The sequence below is a fragment of the Mustela nigripes genome, chromosome 13 (genome assembly GCF_022355385.1).
Source record: "Mustela nigripes isolate SB6536 chromosome 13, MUSNIG.SB6536, whole genome shotgun sequence".
NCBI classification, from domain to species: domain Eukaryota; kingdom Metazoa; phylum Chordata; class Mammalia; order Carnivora; family Mustelidae; genus Mustela; species Mustela nigripes.
In genome coordinates, this window is record NC_081569.1 from 52,606,699 (window position 1) to 52,621,884 (window position 15,186).

The 15,186-nt window shown below is 41.9% G+C and overlaps 1 protein-coding gene across 1 annotated transcript; it reads right to left on the bottom strand.

The window, feature by feature from the left end:
* Window positions 1-13,072: 13,072 nt before the first annotated feature.
* On the bottom strand, window positions 13,073-14,671 carry CHRM5 (cholinergic receptor muscarinic 5). The gene has a single exon (XM_059371163.1). It carries the CDS (start codon window positions 14,669-14,671, stop codon window positions 13,073-13,075), a length of 1,599 nt encoding a protein of 532 aa, XP_059227146.1.
* Window positions 14,672-15,186: the final 515 nt, after the last annotated feature.

The window sequence follows — 15,186 nt, forward strand, 5'->3', positions numbered from 1 at the left end:
TTCTTGCCCTCGGGTTCCATAGAGCACTGTTCTGTCTTAAAATGTAGTGTTTGTGTTCTACTGAAGCTAATTCTAGTAGGTTCTGTCACTGGAACCCAAGTTTCCTCATTTACACACTTTTGAGGTGTCTGAGTGGCTCCTTGGTTAAGTGTCTGATGGTTGATTTTGGCTTAGGTCATGATCTCAGGGTCATGAGACAGAGCCCTGAGTCCGACTTTACACTGGGCATGGAGCCTGCTTGAAAATCTCACCCTCCCTCTGCCCCTCTTCCCCCCACCATCACCTGTCCCTGCTGGCACATACTTTCCCTCTCCTTAAAAAAAAAAAAAAGTACCTAATTTACATACTTTTCCAGAAGTGACCAAAATGATCTCCATCTTGCTGAAAGTTCCTCCTTTTCCCACAGTCAGTACAAAATTGGCTATGTTGCCTCCACATCTATCTTGAGTGAATGGATCTAATTAACTAATTATATGACCTTGGAACAGTTACTTAACCTTTCTGAACTTCAATTTATCGTGTGTAAAATAGATCAAAAGCTTCAACTGTAAAGTGGGGAGAGATATCTACTTCATGAGTAGCACTTTCCCATGTATTATCTCATTTAATATTCACATTAACCCTATGCATAAGTCCTCAATAAAAGTTTGTAATTATTGGGCACTGGGTGGCTCGGTTGAGAGTATGACTTCAGGTAAACCCCCTGGCCACATTACCTCCAGACTCACCTCTTATAATTCCTTCCCAGCATAGATCTTGAGTTTTTCTGCAGTTCTCTGGATGCTTTTTTTATGCACTCTCATGTCTGTCTGGGCCTTTTCTTTTTTTCACTTTTTTTATTTCTTCGTTCTTTCTTTTTTGTTGTTGTTTTTTTGTTTGTTAGTAGGCTCCAGGCCCAACCTAGGGCTTGAACTCAACCCTGAGATAGAGAGCTGCATGCTTTACTGACGGTGAGCCAGCCAGGTGCCCCCAGTCTGGGTTTCAATGATTAATTCCAACTCTGCCTCACCTCTGTCTCTTTCCTTTGTCTACCTCTCTCATACCTTCTTCAGGACTTAGTGTGGAAATTGCCTTTGTCAGAAATCTTCCAGATGTCCCCAGGGCTTAGATAAGAGCCTCTCTTCTGTCCTTTTCCTGCCTGTGCTTAAGCAGGCACTTCATTTTATTGGATTACTTTTTATTTCTCTGAATTCCCTCTTTGGATCCTAAGTGCTTAGACTCTAAGACATTGGTCACATAACAGTCCTATCCTCAAGGAAGGGTAGAAGGAATCTTCTACAGTAGTTCTGGGGTGGCTGCCACATATAGCTTCAGCAAATATTGTTGGGATCCCAGGGCAAATCATTAGATGAAGATAGAGATCAGAGACCCATGGTGAATGAAGCGCCTCCTAAGGAACCACAAAGATACTAGTCATGCCAGAAGAAACTCCCCACAAAACCCAGGAATCCAACAGCCTTGCAACTGTTTCCCATGTCAGGGTGTACACATACTTATTTGGTAAAGAATGCATGTGAAGCATCTATACTATTTCATCAGGATTATTAGGGCCACGATCATGAGCAAAATAGCATGAACTCTGGTTTCAGAGCTTAGAGTTTAGCGGGAGAAATAGATATCAATCAAGACCCAGGTGTGTAATGAAAACCTTGATAAGTACTCCAAGGAAGATCCAAGGTGCTATAAAGGCTTATATCATGGGCACCTAGATGGGAGAGTAGAGGGCAAAGGTCGGGCCACTTCCTTGAGAAAGTGAGGTAAGATGAAAGACTATATGGGAATTAATGAGGCTGAGCTGAGGCTGAGAAGTGGGGTATGAGTGAGGAGCTTCCCAGCCTGAGCTGACATGAGAGGGAGGTGAGCTTATGAAGGCACTGAAAGAACAGTGTAGTAAAGCACTTCCAGAAAAGGTCTGAGCCCCTGGAAAGATAGACAAAGGCTGCCTGGAGGTGTTGCAGGCCCGAATTTGCCTTATTTTCCCACAGACACATTTGCACCTCTCAGGACAAATCATAAGGGAGAGTTCTATGTGCGGAGTTCCATGGGGACCTGGCTGTGACTTATTACACTGACAATCAGTCTCTGAGCAAACTGTGGTCTATGAAAATCATTGCCTCAAAGCCCAGAATCTTTAGTAAAAATGTTGGAGTCCCCAGAATATTGAGCTAATGTTAATTGGAAAAAAAACAAGCCTCGCCTTCTCTTCTGCCTTACTCCCCACCCCTCTTTGGCCCTATCACAAATCTTTAAGTGATGCGATCCAGCTGAGGTCTGTTAAAGATGGCTTCTCTTGCCCTTCATCTTTTCAGAGCTGATAAGGGATAGGTAAGGAAGGAGGTTCCTGCTCTTTTCAAGGTCTCCCAGAGGGCTCTTAGCTCCCTGTAGGTTCTCAGCTCTCTCATTCTGAATTAACTGCCCCCACCTTGAAATTGAGGCACTTTTTTGTCCACACTACAAGTTGTATGTTTGTAGATATGTATGTGATTATACATATTTGATTTTGAAATTGTCCTTGTAGGATCCTGCTGACAACTCTAATTCATTCCTACCTGACCTCTACCCTTCAGTAGGGGTTGGATTATGGAATAGGGGGATTAGGCTCTATCTAGGCCAGGAAAGACTCCTTTCTAGAAGGAATATAATCTTGGCATGTACCCCACGAACTGGGAATCAAATTGGAAAAAAAGGCGAGAAGGACCATCCTCCTGTGAGCTTCTAAGTGGGAATGTGGGATATAATCCACATTCATCTTGTCATTCTTCACTTACCTTCTTCTTTAAGTCATATAAAGGGCAACCCTGTGCAGTTCAGATGCTAGTTTCGCCTTTTGCACAACAGAAAAAGAACAAAGAAGCCTGGGGAAGGGAAACTTTCATGCTTGGGAAGAAGAGCCCTCAGCCATCTCTGGACCGATTGATTCTCTGTACTAGAGTTGTTCTGTCCCTCATTCTGTTAATCTGTGTTCTTGGGGAGCAGGGACAGTATCTTAGTCTCATCTGTGTCCCAAGGTTCCCATGTAGGTTAGTAATTATTTGCTGAACAGATGGGTAATCAAACAAAGGAGAAATCAAATTGCCTATATCCTGGTTCTTGGATCTAAGAAGATGGTGAAGGAAAGAGGGTACAAAGGTTTGGGGCATTTGGAGAAGGTGCCTACAGTGAAAAGTAGAGTAACCAAAAAAAAAAAAAAAAAGTGATTATGAGTAAAAATGAAACAAAGGTTTCTGATTTTGAGTAGAACCTATTCACTCTAGAGATAAAACCCCAAGTGCTTTCAGGGACACTTGAAAGAAATTGGTGAGGATTGACTTAGTGGCATTCATCCTGATTATAGGCAATAAGTAGCCCAAGGTCTTTATTTTGTCCTATTCTGAGACTTAAATCCTCTGGTCTTCCAGAGAGGTTATGCTAGGAATTTAGAAAGGAAGCTTTCCTTTGAATAATTTTTAAGTTGGAGTTTCAAAGAGTATATCCTTAACTAGGCTCAAAGATGTGAGGGCTTAAAGCCTCCAAGGGGGTCCTTGCACACAGAAAAGGAGCTTTAAAAATCCAGTTTCATTTCTTTAGTTTCATGTACTTTTCAGGCCAAGAAAGCAGAGGCAAACATATATTTATGTATATATTATTATATATAAAGACTTATTTTATTTGCGAGAGAGTAGGGGCAAGGGGAGAGGAAGAGGTAGACTCCTCACTGAGTGCAGAGCCTGATGAGGGGCTCCGATCTCACAAACTTGAGATCGTGACCTGAATGGAAACAGAGAGTCCGATGCTTAATCGACTGAGCCACCCAACACCTAGTATTTTTTAAATATATGTTTGCCTCTGCTCTCCTAGCATAACCTCTCTGGAAGTTCGTGAGTTTCAAAACCTGTATGTCTGTACGTAGAAAAGAAGACTACCAGATAAATGCTGAGAAATTTAGCAGAGGTTTTAGAATTACTGGTATTTTTTTGTGATTTGCCTATTTATTTCCCAAGCAAATATGTGTTATTTTATTCATCACTATATTATTAAATATAGTGACTATAAAACAAAACTTTGTATCATTTTTTGTTTCAGATTCTCCTGCCTAGGTCCTACTTCTGGGTATAAAGGACCTGTCCAAAGATGTTTCTTAGGTTTGTTTTCCACTGCAGTCTATGGTAGCCTACAACTAGGAGGACTCGGCTGTAGTTAGCATATCATGATCAGTAGCTTCATGGATTTTGATTGAAAGTGGCTGGACTACAAACCTATCTTTGGGTATATGTAGGACTGCTAAAATTAAGCACCAACTCCCAGCTACTGATATGAGGATTAAGTGGGTTGAGTATGAGTTTCCCTTTGTTGAAGGTAAGTGTGCCCATTCCTTTACTAGGAAACCACTGCAGATGCGTTTATGCAAGATAACTCCCTCTAGAAAAATCATTGTCAAGGACTGGGAATAAAACGTTGGAGAACTGCTCTTAATAGGAGCAGAAGGACATCCTAGGGACATCTGGTGGTAGAGGCTTGTTCAAAAGCCATATAAAATAAGATTAGGACTTTTGGGAGAAATAGATTGCCGTAAAGCACACTAATGTAGACAATTCTGGGTGATGGTCAAGCCCAGTGAACAGATGTAGGCCTTGGCTTGCTTTGCCTAATCACAATAAACTTAAGGTTGTAACCCCTTCCTGTTCCCCTCCCCCATTAAATCATCAAAGGGGATGGGGACAATACAGCTCATTGGGAGGATAATTTACCCTCTTTTGTTTTAGTATGAATATTTAGGCGTCGGTCCTTGCATGTGATTGCTTAATGTCTCCAGAGTTGTTGAACTTGTTCTACTTGGTCTCAGCTCTTTGCCTGCAGATACTCAAACAATGTGTATTCTTCTCTAGGATCTACGTCCTTGCTATTACCAAGTACTCAAAAAGCAAAAAGCGATCACTTCCTCCCTGTACCCGTATATGCACAGCTTTGTAAAGAGAATGCTGGAGAGATTGATGTTTGGGAATTAGCCAATAGGATGAAGAGTCCAATCTTAATTTTTCAAGGTAGAAAGTCAGCAGATATTTTCTTTTTTTCTTTCATTATAAAAACCTGGGGAAATTTATTTATATAATCATATGTATAGTTTGGTACACTATTTCTTCTTCTTTTTTCTTTTTTTCTTTTTTTTTTAGTTTCAGTGGTAGAATTTAGTGATACATCAATCTTATATAATACCCAGTGCCCATTACATCACGTGCCCTTAGTACCCATCACCCAGTTACTCTATCCCCTCACATACTTCCTCTCCAGCAACCCTCAGTTTGCTTCCTAGAATTCAGCATCTTTTATGGTTTGCCTTCCTCTCAATTTTCATCTTATTTTATTTTTTTTCCCTTCCCTTAAGTTTATCTGTTTTGTTTCTTATATTCTACATATGAGTGAAATCATCTGGTATTTGTCTTTTTTTGACTGACCTATTTCTTTTAGCATAATACCCTGTAGTTCCATCCAGATTGTTGTAAATGGCAAGATTTCGTTATTTTTGATGGCTGAGTAATATTTGTGTGTGTGTGTGTGTGTGTGTGTGTGTGTGTGTACACAACATCTTTTTTATCCATTCATCTGTCTATGGACATCAGGGCTCTTTCCATAGTTTAGCTATTGTGGACATTGCTGCAATAAACGTTGGGGTACAGGTGCCCCTTCGAATCACTATGTTTGTTTCCTTTGGAAAAATACCTACTAGTGCAATTGCTGGGTCATAGGGTAGCTCTATTTTCAACTTTTTGAGGAACCTCCATACTGTTTTCCAGAGTGGCTGCACCAGCTTGCATTCCCACCAACAGTGTGGAAGGGTTCCCCTTTCTCCACATCCTCACCAGCATCTGTCATTTCCTGACTTGTTGATTTTAGCCATTCTCACTGGTGTGAGGTGGTATCTCATTGTGCTTTTGATTTATATTTGTATTTGTATTTTATTTGTATTTCCCTGATGCTAAGTGATGTTGAGCATTTTTTTATGTGTCTGTTCCCCATTTGTGTATCTTCTGAGCATTTCTTGACTGGATTTTTTTCTTTTATGGGAGTTGAGTTTGATAAGTTCTTTATACATTTTGGATACTAGCCCTTTATCTGATAGAACATTTGCAAGTAAGTCAGTAGATATTTTCTTAAACGAAAAATATAAAAATGAAAGTATATGTATGATATTTTAAAATATGGATGCAAATACTTGAAGAAATGGCTAAAAGAGTTTGTTTATTAAAAAGTGAAGCAATTAAAAATATATGTTTATAAAAAATAAAAAATTAATAAATTTAAAAAAAATCTAAAAAAGTGAAGCAATAATTCAGAGAACTTGTTACCTATGGGAGGGGGTAGGAATGGGATGAAAAGAGTAGGGAATGGAGTGACATTTCTCTGAGTACATCTTTTTGTATAGTATTGATTTTTACAACCATGTTAACATTTTACTTGTCCAAAAAAAATAAATAAGAATGTAAAACTCTTAAGCTGAATACAAACAGAATCAAATCCAACTGATTTCAAATGAAAAAAAGAAAAAAAAGATTAACACAAGCAATTATCGAACCATAGTAACTTTACTATCTACCTTTCACCTTTAGGTGGAAGAACTGTAAACAAATCTTGGAATTATGCTAAAAGATTGGTTTTTCACAGTGATATGGGTGCTACAATTCTGAAGCTATTGAAGGATGGAGCAAATTGGGCAAATGAGTAAATGATGATTCTCACTGTGATGAGGGAGCAGAAGCCTGGCTGAGGACAAAGCTGGCACCTTACACCCCCTCTCCCCCCACCTCTGTGACATGTGTGACATCCCTCAGGCACTTCTACTGCTCTAAAAAGAAAAACGAATAGTTAACTTGCAGAGATCACAATCCTGCAAGACGGGAGTCTCCCTTGGTTTACAAATGTCCTAGTGATTTACAACAAAGAAGCTATCTTATTGATGGCCCAACTTCCAGAGATAAGCAACTCAGTTCCTAAAGCCCTAACATCGGCCTCCCCTCCATAAAACTGAAAGAGGCTGAGGCCGAAGGAAATGTAAATAAAGTTAAATTTCTTCTAAACCTAAAGATCATTGACAAGGATGTGGGATAGGAGGAATGTGACATTGCACCAGGAAACTCCCAACTGTCTTCATGTTATTGCCTCATTAGAGGGAAAAACAGCTTTGGCTTGACAATAACCAGGCCTTCAGTATCTTGACAGTCTTCTTTACCGTGACAGCCCTTCTGAACAACCCCTTTGTCCTCACCTACCCAACTCCTGTGTATATAATCAGCCACTCCTCAGGATATCAGGGCAGCAGCTCTTCTTGCCCACGGGTCCTGTCCCCGTGCTTTAATAAACCACCATTTTACACCAAAGATGTCTCAAGAATTCTTTGTTGGTCATTGGCTCTGGACCTCACCTCACCAAACCTCACCTAGATTCTAGAACTTCATCAGCTGTTGGAGACAGGAGATACAAATATGGAGTGGGAGGAATACTGTGCTATCTGATTGGAATTGCAGATGTCCATATAAACTCATTTTTAGTAAGTGTACATTTTTCTAAGTTCTGAAAGAGCTCAATAGCAATGAATATATCTTAAGTCCAGACCTGAGTCAGGTACTATTGTCTACTTAATAAAACAGCACTCCTTTTTTTCTTTTTTTAAATTTAAGTAGGCTCCATACCCAGTGTGGGGCTTGAACTCATGACCCTGAGATCAAGAGTTACGTGCTCTACCAACTGAGCCAGCCAGGTCCCCCTAAAACAAGCACTCCTTGGGAAATGGCTGATTCCTGGTCTGGGATAGGGATTGAAAAGATGAGCCTGGAACATCTTGCTGTACCAAAAAGTAAAGGAGTTGTCAGAAATATTCAGGATATGCCAAAGGGGTCACAGGGTTCATCTTGAATGGGCTCTCACTGCTTAACTTTGTGACAATTTGAGCATCAAAATAATGGTAGTAATGGATTTTAACCAATTACTAATATAAGAGCTCAGGAGTCTGGGGCACTTGGGAGGCTCAGTCAGTTAAGCATCCACCTCTTCATTTCAGCTCAGGTCATGATCTCAGGGTCCTGAGCTTGAGCCCTGCCCTGGGTCAGGCTCTGCACTCACTCGGCAGGGAGAGTGACTTGAGATTCTCTCTTGCTCTGCCTCTGCCTCTCCCCACAGCCACCCCTGCCCCACTCTCTCTCAGGTAAATAAATAAATCTTTAAAAAAAAAAAAAAAAGAAGAAGAGTTCTGGAGTCTGTAATGATAATAAGGAAGGAAGAAAGGAAAGAAGGAAGGAAGGAAGAAAAGAGAGAAATAGAGAGGAAGGGAGGAAGGGAGAAAGAAAGATTTTTCCTGACAGTAGAAGGCCAACCATTTGGCTATTATTATAGTAATAACTTCTTTGAGTAAGGATAAATAAATAGATGCTGCAATTACTGGGTGAAAACTTGATGAACCACAGAAAATGTACATAGAATCAAAGTCTCGGGCACCTGGGTGGCTCAGTGGGTTGGGCCTCTGCCTTCGGCTCGGGTCATGGTCCTCGGGGTCCTGGGATCGAGTCCCACATCAGGCTCTCTGCTTGGCGGGAGGCCTGCTTCCTCCTCTCTCTCTCTGACTGCCTCTCTGCCTACTTGTGATCTCGCTCTGTCAAATAAATAAAATCTTAAAAAAAAAAAGAATTGAAGTCTCTTCCTTAAAATTATTAATTACAGGGGGGAAATAGGAAATTTATAGTGGAGAAAACTGGGCATAGCTCTGTGGGGGAACACTGTAATCAAATAATGAACGTTAAAGTTGCCACTAATGGGATAAAACATCACGTCCTCCTGCTGTAATGCTCTGAGAAGACAAGAGCACATTTGTAATGTCCTTGCCCAAACCAAAGCAAGCAAATAAATGAAACTGAATCTAATAAGGAAACACCAGACAACCCCAAACAGATGGAAATTATTTTTTTAGAAATTGGATGGAATATACTTTTTAAAATGACCATGTCATGAAAGACAACAGAAAGCTGAGGACCATTTTAAAGAGACATGAGAACTAACTGTCATGTGTGATCTTGAACTGGAAAAGAAATTCTTATAAAGGACATATTTTGGACAACAGGCAAAATTTGAGTATGGAATGTATCACAGTTATGTAATTAAGTACTACATAATAATATTGTAGCAATGATACATTTCCTGATTTTTCAAATATTTATATTGTGGTTACATAAAATAAGCTTCTTGTTCTTAAGAAATACCCCCTGAAATATTTAGAGGTCAATGGACAGGATGGACTGAGGGAAAAAATATATGTGTACGCACACACACACACACACACACAGCACAAATGTGGCAACATGTTAACAATTGGGAAATGTGGATGAAGGATAAGGAGTTTTTTTATACTATTCTTACAGCTTTTCTTTATGTTTAAAATTATTTTTTAAAAAAGTTCTGTGTGTGTGTATGTTTTCCTTCTGGCTCCTTTTCTGATACTTAAACTTATTTCCCACTCCCACTCTTAATCTGGATTCCTTATTGGGCAGGAGGGCGCATAATCTCAGACTTCCCTGTGAAATGGTGTCGGTGAGGTGGAGATTAGTATCATTTACAATGGGAAACAATGACTGGGGCTCCAGCTCAGAGCAGTCCTGGAGGGAGAGGGAAGCCTTTTAGTTGAAGAATCTTTTCATCATTATTTCATCTTAATCTGGTTATTGGTAACTGAAAAAGAGAAATCACACAGGTAGTGAGAGGCTCCTGTATCCACACTGTGTATCAATACCTCCCTTCTTAAAAGACCAGAATATGCAAAACTGTGTGTAGGATCTCTCATATAGGTGGCTCTATCAAGTGAACAAGAGACATTTTCTTAAAAAAAAAAAAAAAAACAAAAAAAAAACTTCTTTTTTATCTATTTATTTTAGAAATCTCTACACCCAACATGGGCATCCAACTGAAGACCCTAGGATCAAGGGTTGCATGCTCTTCCAACTGAGCAAGGGACCCCGACCATTTTCTTATGAATGTGTGTGCATGTCTGAGTATATGTGAGTGTGTATTTTTAAATTTTTTTAATAATCTCTACACCCAAGGTGGGGCTTGAACCCATGACTCCAAGATCAAGAGCTGCATGCTCTTCTGACTGAGCCAGCCAGGCACCACGCATTTTCTTACTTAAATGCTTTGGATTGGACTACTGTATGGTTAAATTTCTTTAATAGCCAGAATAATACTATTACGATACAGAAAAGCAGCCTCGTCCCACATCCTTTGTTGTAATTCCAGTATTTACAGTAGACAGCTGGATATTCCAATCCAGAGATTAGGTACAGATTTCACAATTACAAAGAGGCGAACATATCAGCATTGCTCTTATAAAGGATATTCTCCTAAAGGAGCACAGCAGAGCCCGGGAATATTTAACAAAAATTGTACAGAAAACTGATTACTTGACAAGCCGTCAAATTCACAGTCAAGGAGAAACAAACCACAACATTAGCAACATAGCAGCATCCAGTAGGCAATGAGTCAAAGCTGTATGTAGGTTACCATACACGGAGCCTGGGAGACTGGGGGCATAGAAGGCCTAAGATCGGAAGTCAGCCCATGCCACACCAACCCATCCACCCACCCACCCGCCAGGTCCCCGTAGTTTACAGTCGGATCTGTTCATACTGAGGACCCCACAACAGGCCCTATTCTAAAGAAGTCTAGTTTCTCCTAGATTTTTTTTTTTTTAATCTATACCAAGGGGCATAGGTAACACATAAAACAGGCTGCCTCCCAAAGCCAGTGATAAAAAAGGAAGTATAGTCCTCTCAGTTAATTTCACAAAAGATAAACAGAGAAGGCTAAGTCCTAGGCAATTGTGGGGTATGAAAAATGTGCCCCCGCAGCCCCCCCTCCCTCCCCACCAGTTTTGCATTCTTTTGTCTGAATTAGCTTGTGTCTCTCTCTACTGTGAACAGTGAATGCCCAGTGTAGGCTCAGAGTGCTCTTGGAGGGATTTTCATTTCTGTCAGGAATCAAAGTCTTAACCTAAAAAAAAGCAACTGTTTATCTAGAGCTGGTAGAGCAGGTTTGCCTATGAAGTCACACCCTGTTGGCATCACCCAGGCCTCAGAGCATCTCTCCCAGTCAACTGAGCCAATTAAGTAATACACTCTATGAAATTCTTGGCGGGTGTCAGCCTGCCCTTCACAAAGGCTCAGTAGCTACACTGCTTCTAGAATGTTCCAGCTCCACATCATCAAGTCCCCACAAGGCTTGGGGAGAGACTGGGGTACACCTGTTCTATCCTGTCTTCAAGCCTTCTTGGGACTTGATGTAATAGGCGGACTCCCTCTTCAGTGGTCGATGGAAGCTCAAGGACATGTGTCATTCCCAGGACCACTCAAGTGACTCTGTCATATCCCCACCACAAACGAGGCTGCAGACAACTGGCCTACATTAAGTGAACTGAAGTCTGGAGATGATAAAATGCAATCGCAGATGTAATCAGCCAAGGTTCTGTCTGACAGGAGGGCCTTGTCTTTAAAACCCTCATATGTACTATACTGCTTGCTTTCTTTGTGGGTCTTTTATTCTTTGTGTGTGCTTTTACAGTTTATTTCTTGAATATGGGTGTATTCTCAGAATTTAAAAAAAAAAAACCCACCTTGGATTCAGTTTGTTTATATACACAGAAATTTCACTTAAATAGAGTTTTTTTTTTTATCATTTTGATACTCTAATGCATGTTATATTGATATGTTTTATTTTGATATATTACTGTGATCTGTATTTTGTTTTCCAAGATGAGGCCTTCATTTTTAATGACTATAGCCAGCTCTACTGGCCCTCAGCTGTGCTTTTCCGAGCTTCTCATCTTTGCCAGTGAATTAGGAGAGGAATGACTAAGTCATTTCTGAGCCGTGATCCGAAGGACCTATTTTTTAAAAAAAGAAGAAGAAAAAGAAAAGAAAAGAAAAAAAAAAAAGAAAGCCTTTCCCCTGCTGTCCCTCCAAACAGCATTTCTGGCTGGAGACAGCACAGTGACCTGATTGTGCCTGGTTGTGACCTATGTCTGGATGAGGGAAATAGGAGCAGGCAAAAGAGTTCTGGAAGAATTTCGGAAGAATGGAGTAAAACCAAATTTGTTTTCTGCATTTTGACTCAGGTTGGCCTTGGGTAGAGATTAGAAAGTAAGCCCTCTGAAAACAAAGAAATTGTGATTAAATAGCCCAGAGAAGATCTTTATGCAGTGAAGTAGTCTTCCTTAGAACAGAGAATAAATAATTAGACCCACATGGGCACAAAATAGAATACACAGTATTTGTTTAGATAAAATGAAAAAAAAAATCCCACTGGTAAAATTCCCACTGGACCATCTTAATGAGCAGAGTAGAGGCCCCTCTATAGGACCAGGTGGGATCAGGTTTCAGTATCCTTCCAGACCCAGAATTCTGAGAGAAAGGGTGGTAACATAGGGACTAGCATGGTTTCAGTGGGTACCTGGAATTGGCATGGGTTGTGAAAGGAAAGAGTAGAGCCTCACTCAGATGTAGGGACAGAAAAACATACCACAGCACAGAACACCTAATAGCTGCATAATACTGATCAGTTTATAAACAAATAAGAGTCTTAGAAGCCGACTGAACATCACTCTTGGTAACAGGTGACAGTCTCCCAGTTCTCACTGATAGGAGACAACTTCATAGACACATATATATTGCCCCAAACCTCAATACACTTTACCACAGGGAAGATTTCTACCCAGTCCCTGCTGCTCCCAAAGGACAGGGAGCAAAAGTTCCCTACATCACTGTTCACTGTGACCCGGCATTCCTCCTCCTGTGAAGGGACACACGTCTGTCTCTTCACTTCAGCAGCAAACTCCATTGGCATCAGGTGACCTTGGTCATAGGCAAGAATCATTCAATATGGCCGTACTTGTGGCAGCTCTGACTCCTTTCTTTTGGTGACAGATTTCAAGCCTTTACGAAATCCTTGGGTGCCCAAAATGACAGATGTCTTTTTTTGAAAATAAATACACCTCAATGAGCTCACCCATCCTCAGAAGAAATTGGCTGCGGTTACTCTTTTGAGGGGAGTCATTAACTCTTCAGGGGAACTTGCTATTCCCTTGCCAGTACAACTTCTCCTCTGCTTTTTTCTTTTTCCACCGACAGAGGAGCAGCATCTTAAAGGTCTTCCTGAAGGTTCTGTTGCAGAGGGCATAGCAAATGGGGTTGACGGTACTGTTGACATAGCACAACCAGTAGCCCAAGTGCCACAGGGTGACCGGGACACACTTGTCACAGAAGGTGGAAACCAGGACCATGATGTTGTAAGGGGTCCAGGTGATGATGAAGGCCAGGAGAATGGCACTCAAGGTCTGGGCTGCTTTCCTCTCCTTGACGAGGACCATTCTCTTTCGTTTGGTCATTTGATGGCTGAGGCTGGGATCCAGGCCTTTCGTCGAAGGGTCCTTGGACACTGGGAAGGAGCAGGGCATGATTTTCACTTTGTGACAGCCGTTGTTGGTCTCCTGGGTCCCATCAGCTTTCACCACCAGCCGGAACTTATAGGCCACACATTTCTGACTCTTGGGTCTATGAGCAGCACCGGGGGACAAGAAGTATTTTTGGGTGTCATAGTCATTTTTTTCAGCTTGAGCTTTCACAAACGTCTCCTTGGTCTCTTTGGCACTGAATTCTTCCCTCGGGCTTTCCTTGGCCTGACTCTTGTAGACTACTTGGAAGACAGGGTCTGTGGCAGGCTTGTCCTCATCCTCTGAGGAAGGGTAGCTGCTACAGGTAGTGAGCTGCTCGGCTTGGGCCCACTCGGTGCTTGGGCCCGTGGTTTGGGATGGCTTCCCAGGTGTGGAGGTGCTCCTGCGGGAGGATGACCAGGAGGCTTGGTTCCTTTCCCTCTGGGCCAGGGTGGGTTGAGGGCAGCTAAAGCAGGATGTTAGCAGAGACTTATGAGCCGGCTTTCTTGGCTCTGCTTCCGCCATGGAGTCAGAGCCCTGGAGGTCAGCCAGGTCCTTGGTCCGTTTCTCTGTCTCCCTGTAGATTCGGCAGTAGAGGATCGTCATGACAGAAACGGGGATGTAGAAGGCAGCAATGGCAGTGCCGAAGGTGATGGTGGGCTCGGACAGAAACTGGATCTGGCACTCATCTGGTGGTACCGTCCGCTCTCCAACCAGGTACTGCCAGCAGATGATCGCTGGGGCCCAAAGGATGAAGGAGATCAGCCAGGCCAAGCCAATCATGATGGCAGCCCTTTTTGGGGTACGTTTGGCCCGATATGTCAGAGGTCTGGTGATAGAAAAGTAACGGTCAAAACTGATCACCAGAAGGTTCATGACAGAAGCGTTGCTAGCCACGTAGTCCAGGGCGAGCCAGAGGTCACAAGCCAGACTGCCAAGCGCCCAGCGTCCCATGAGGATGTAGGTGGTGTAGAGGTTCATGGAGAAGATCCCAATGATGAGATCTGCACAGGCTAAGCTGAGCAGGTAATAGTTGTTCACAGTCTTCAGCTGACTATTGACTTTGAAGGAGATCATGACTAAGACGTTGCCCACAATCGTGATCAGGCTTACCACAGCAGTCACAGCCGCAATAGTGATGACTTCCCACAACCTATGGCGTTCCAAAGGCTGATGACTTACCGGGGTGCCATTGACAGTGGTTGTATTGTGGTAAGATTCCCCTTCCATCCTTAATTAGAATGAAGTCTTGGGTTCTAAACCATCTCTTTTCTATCTCACCTCTTCTTGGTCAGCATCTGGAAGAGAGGGAAACACATTAGCTCCACTCACCAGCATGGATCTTTTTTCCATTCATTGTATATCATTTACAATAGAATAGCAAATGTGGTCACACATATATTCAGAGTGAGATGCTGAAATCTCTAAAAGTTTTGATGACATTTTTTAGCAGCCTCATGCCCTCGCTTTTTGGAAGTCCCAGTGCCTGAGAGCCTTTCTTGTCCTAGAGGCTGCTGCCCTCTTGTGGTTCCAATAGGCAATTAAAGAGAACTGTGAAGACGAAGGGGAAGGAAAAGGCTATTGGATAACTGGGGAGAAATAAAGAGAAGAAAGCCCATGATGTGAAGTTACTTTTGATTGCAACGGCCTTAGGGGCAGAAATTCTGTTTTTTAAGTTCGCAGTGATAACTACCTAGTCTATCATGCACTGGGGAAAGAGACGAGTTGTATCTATTCTATAATCC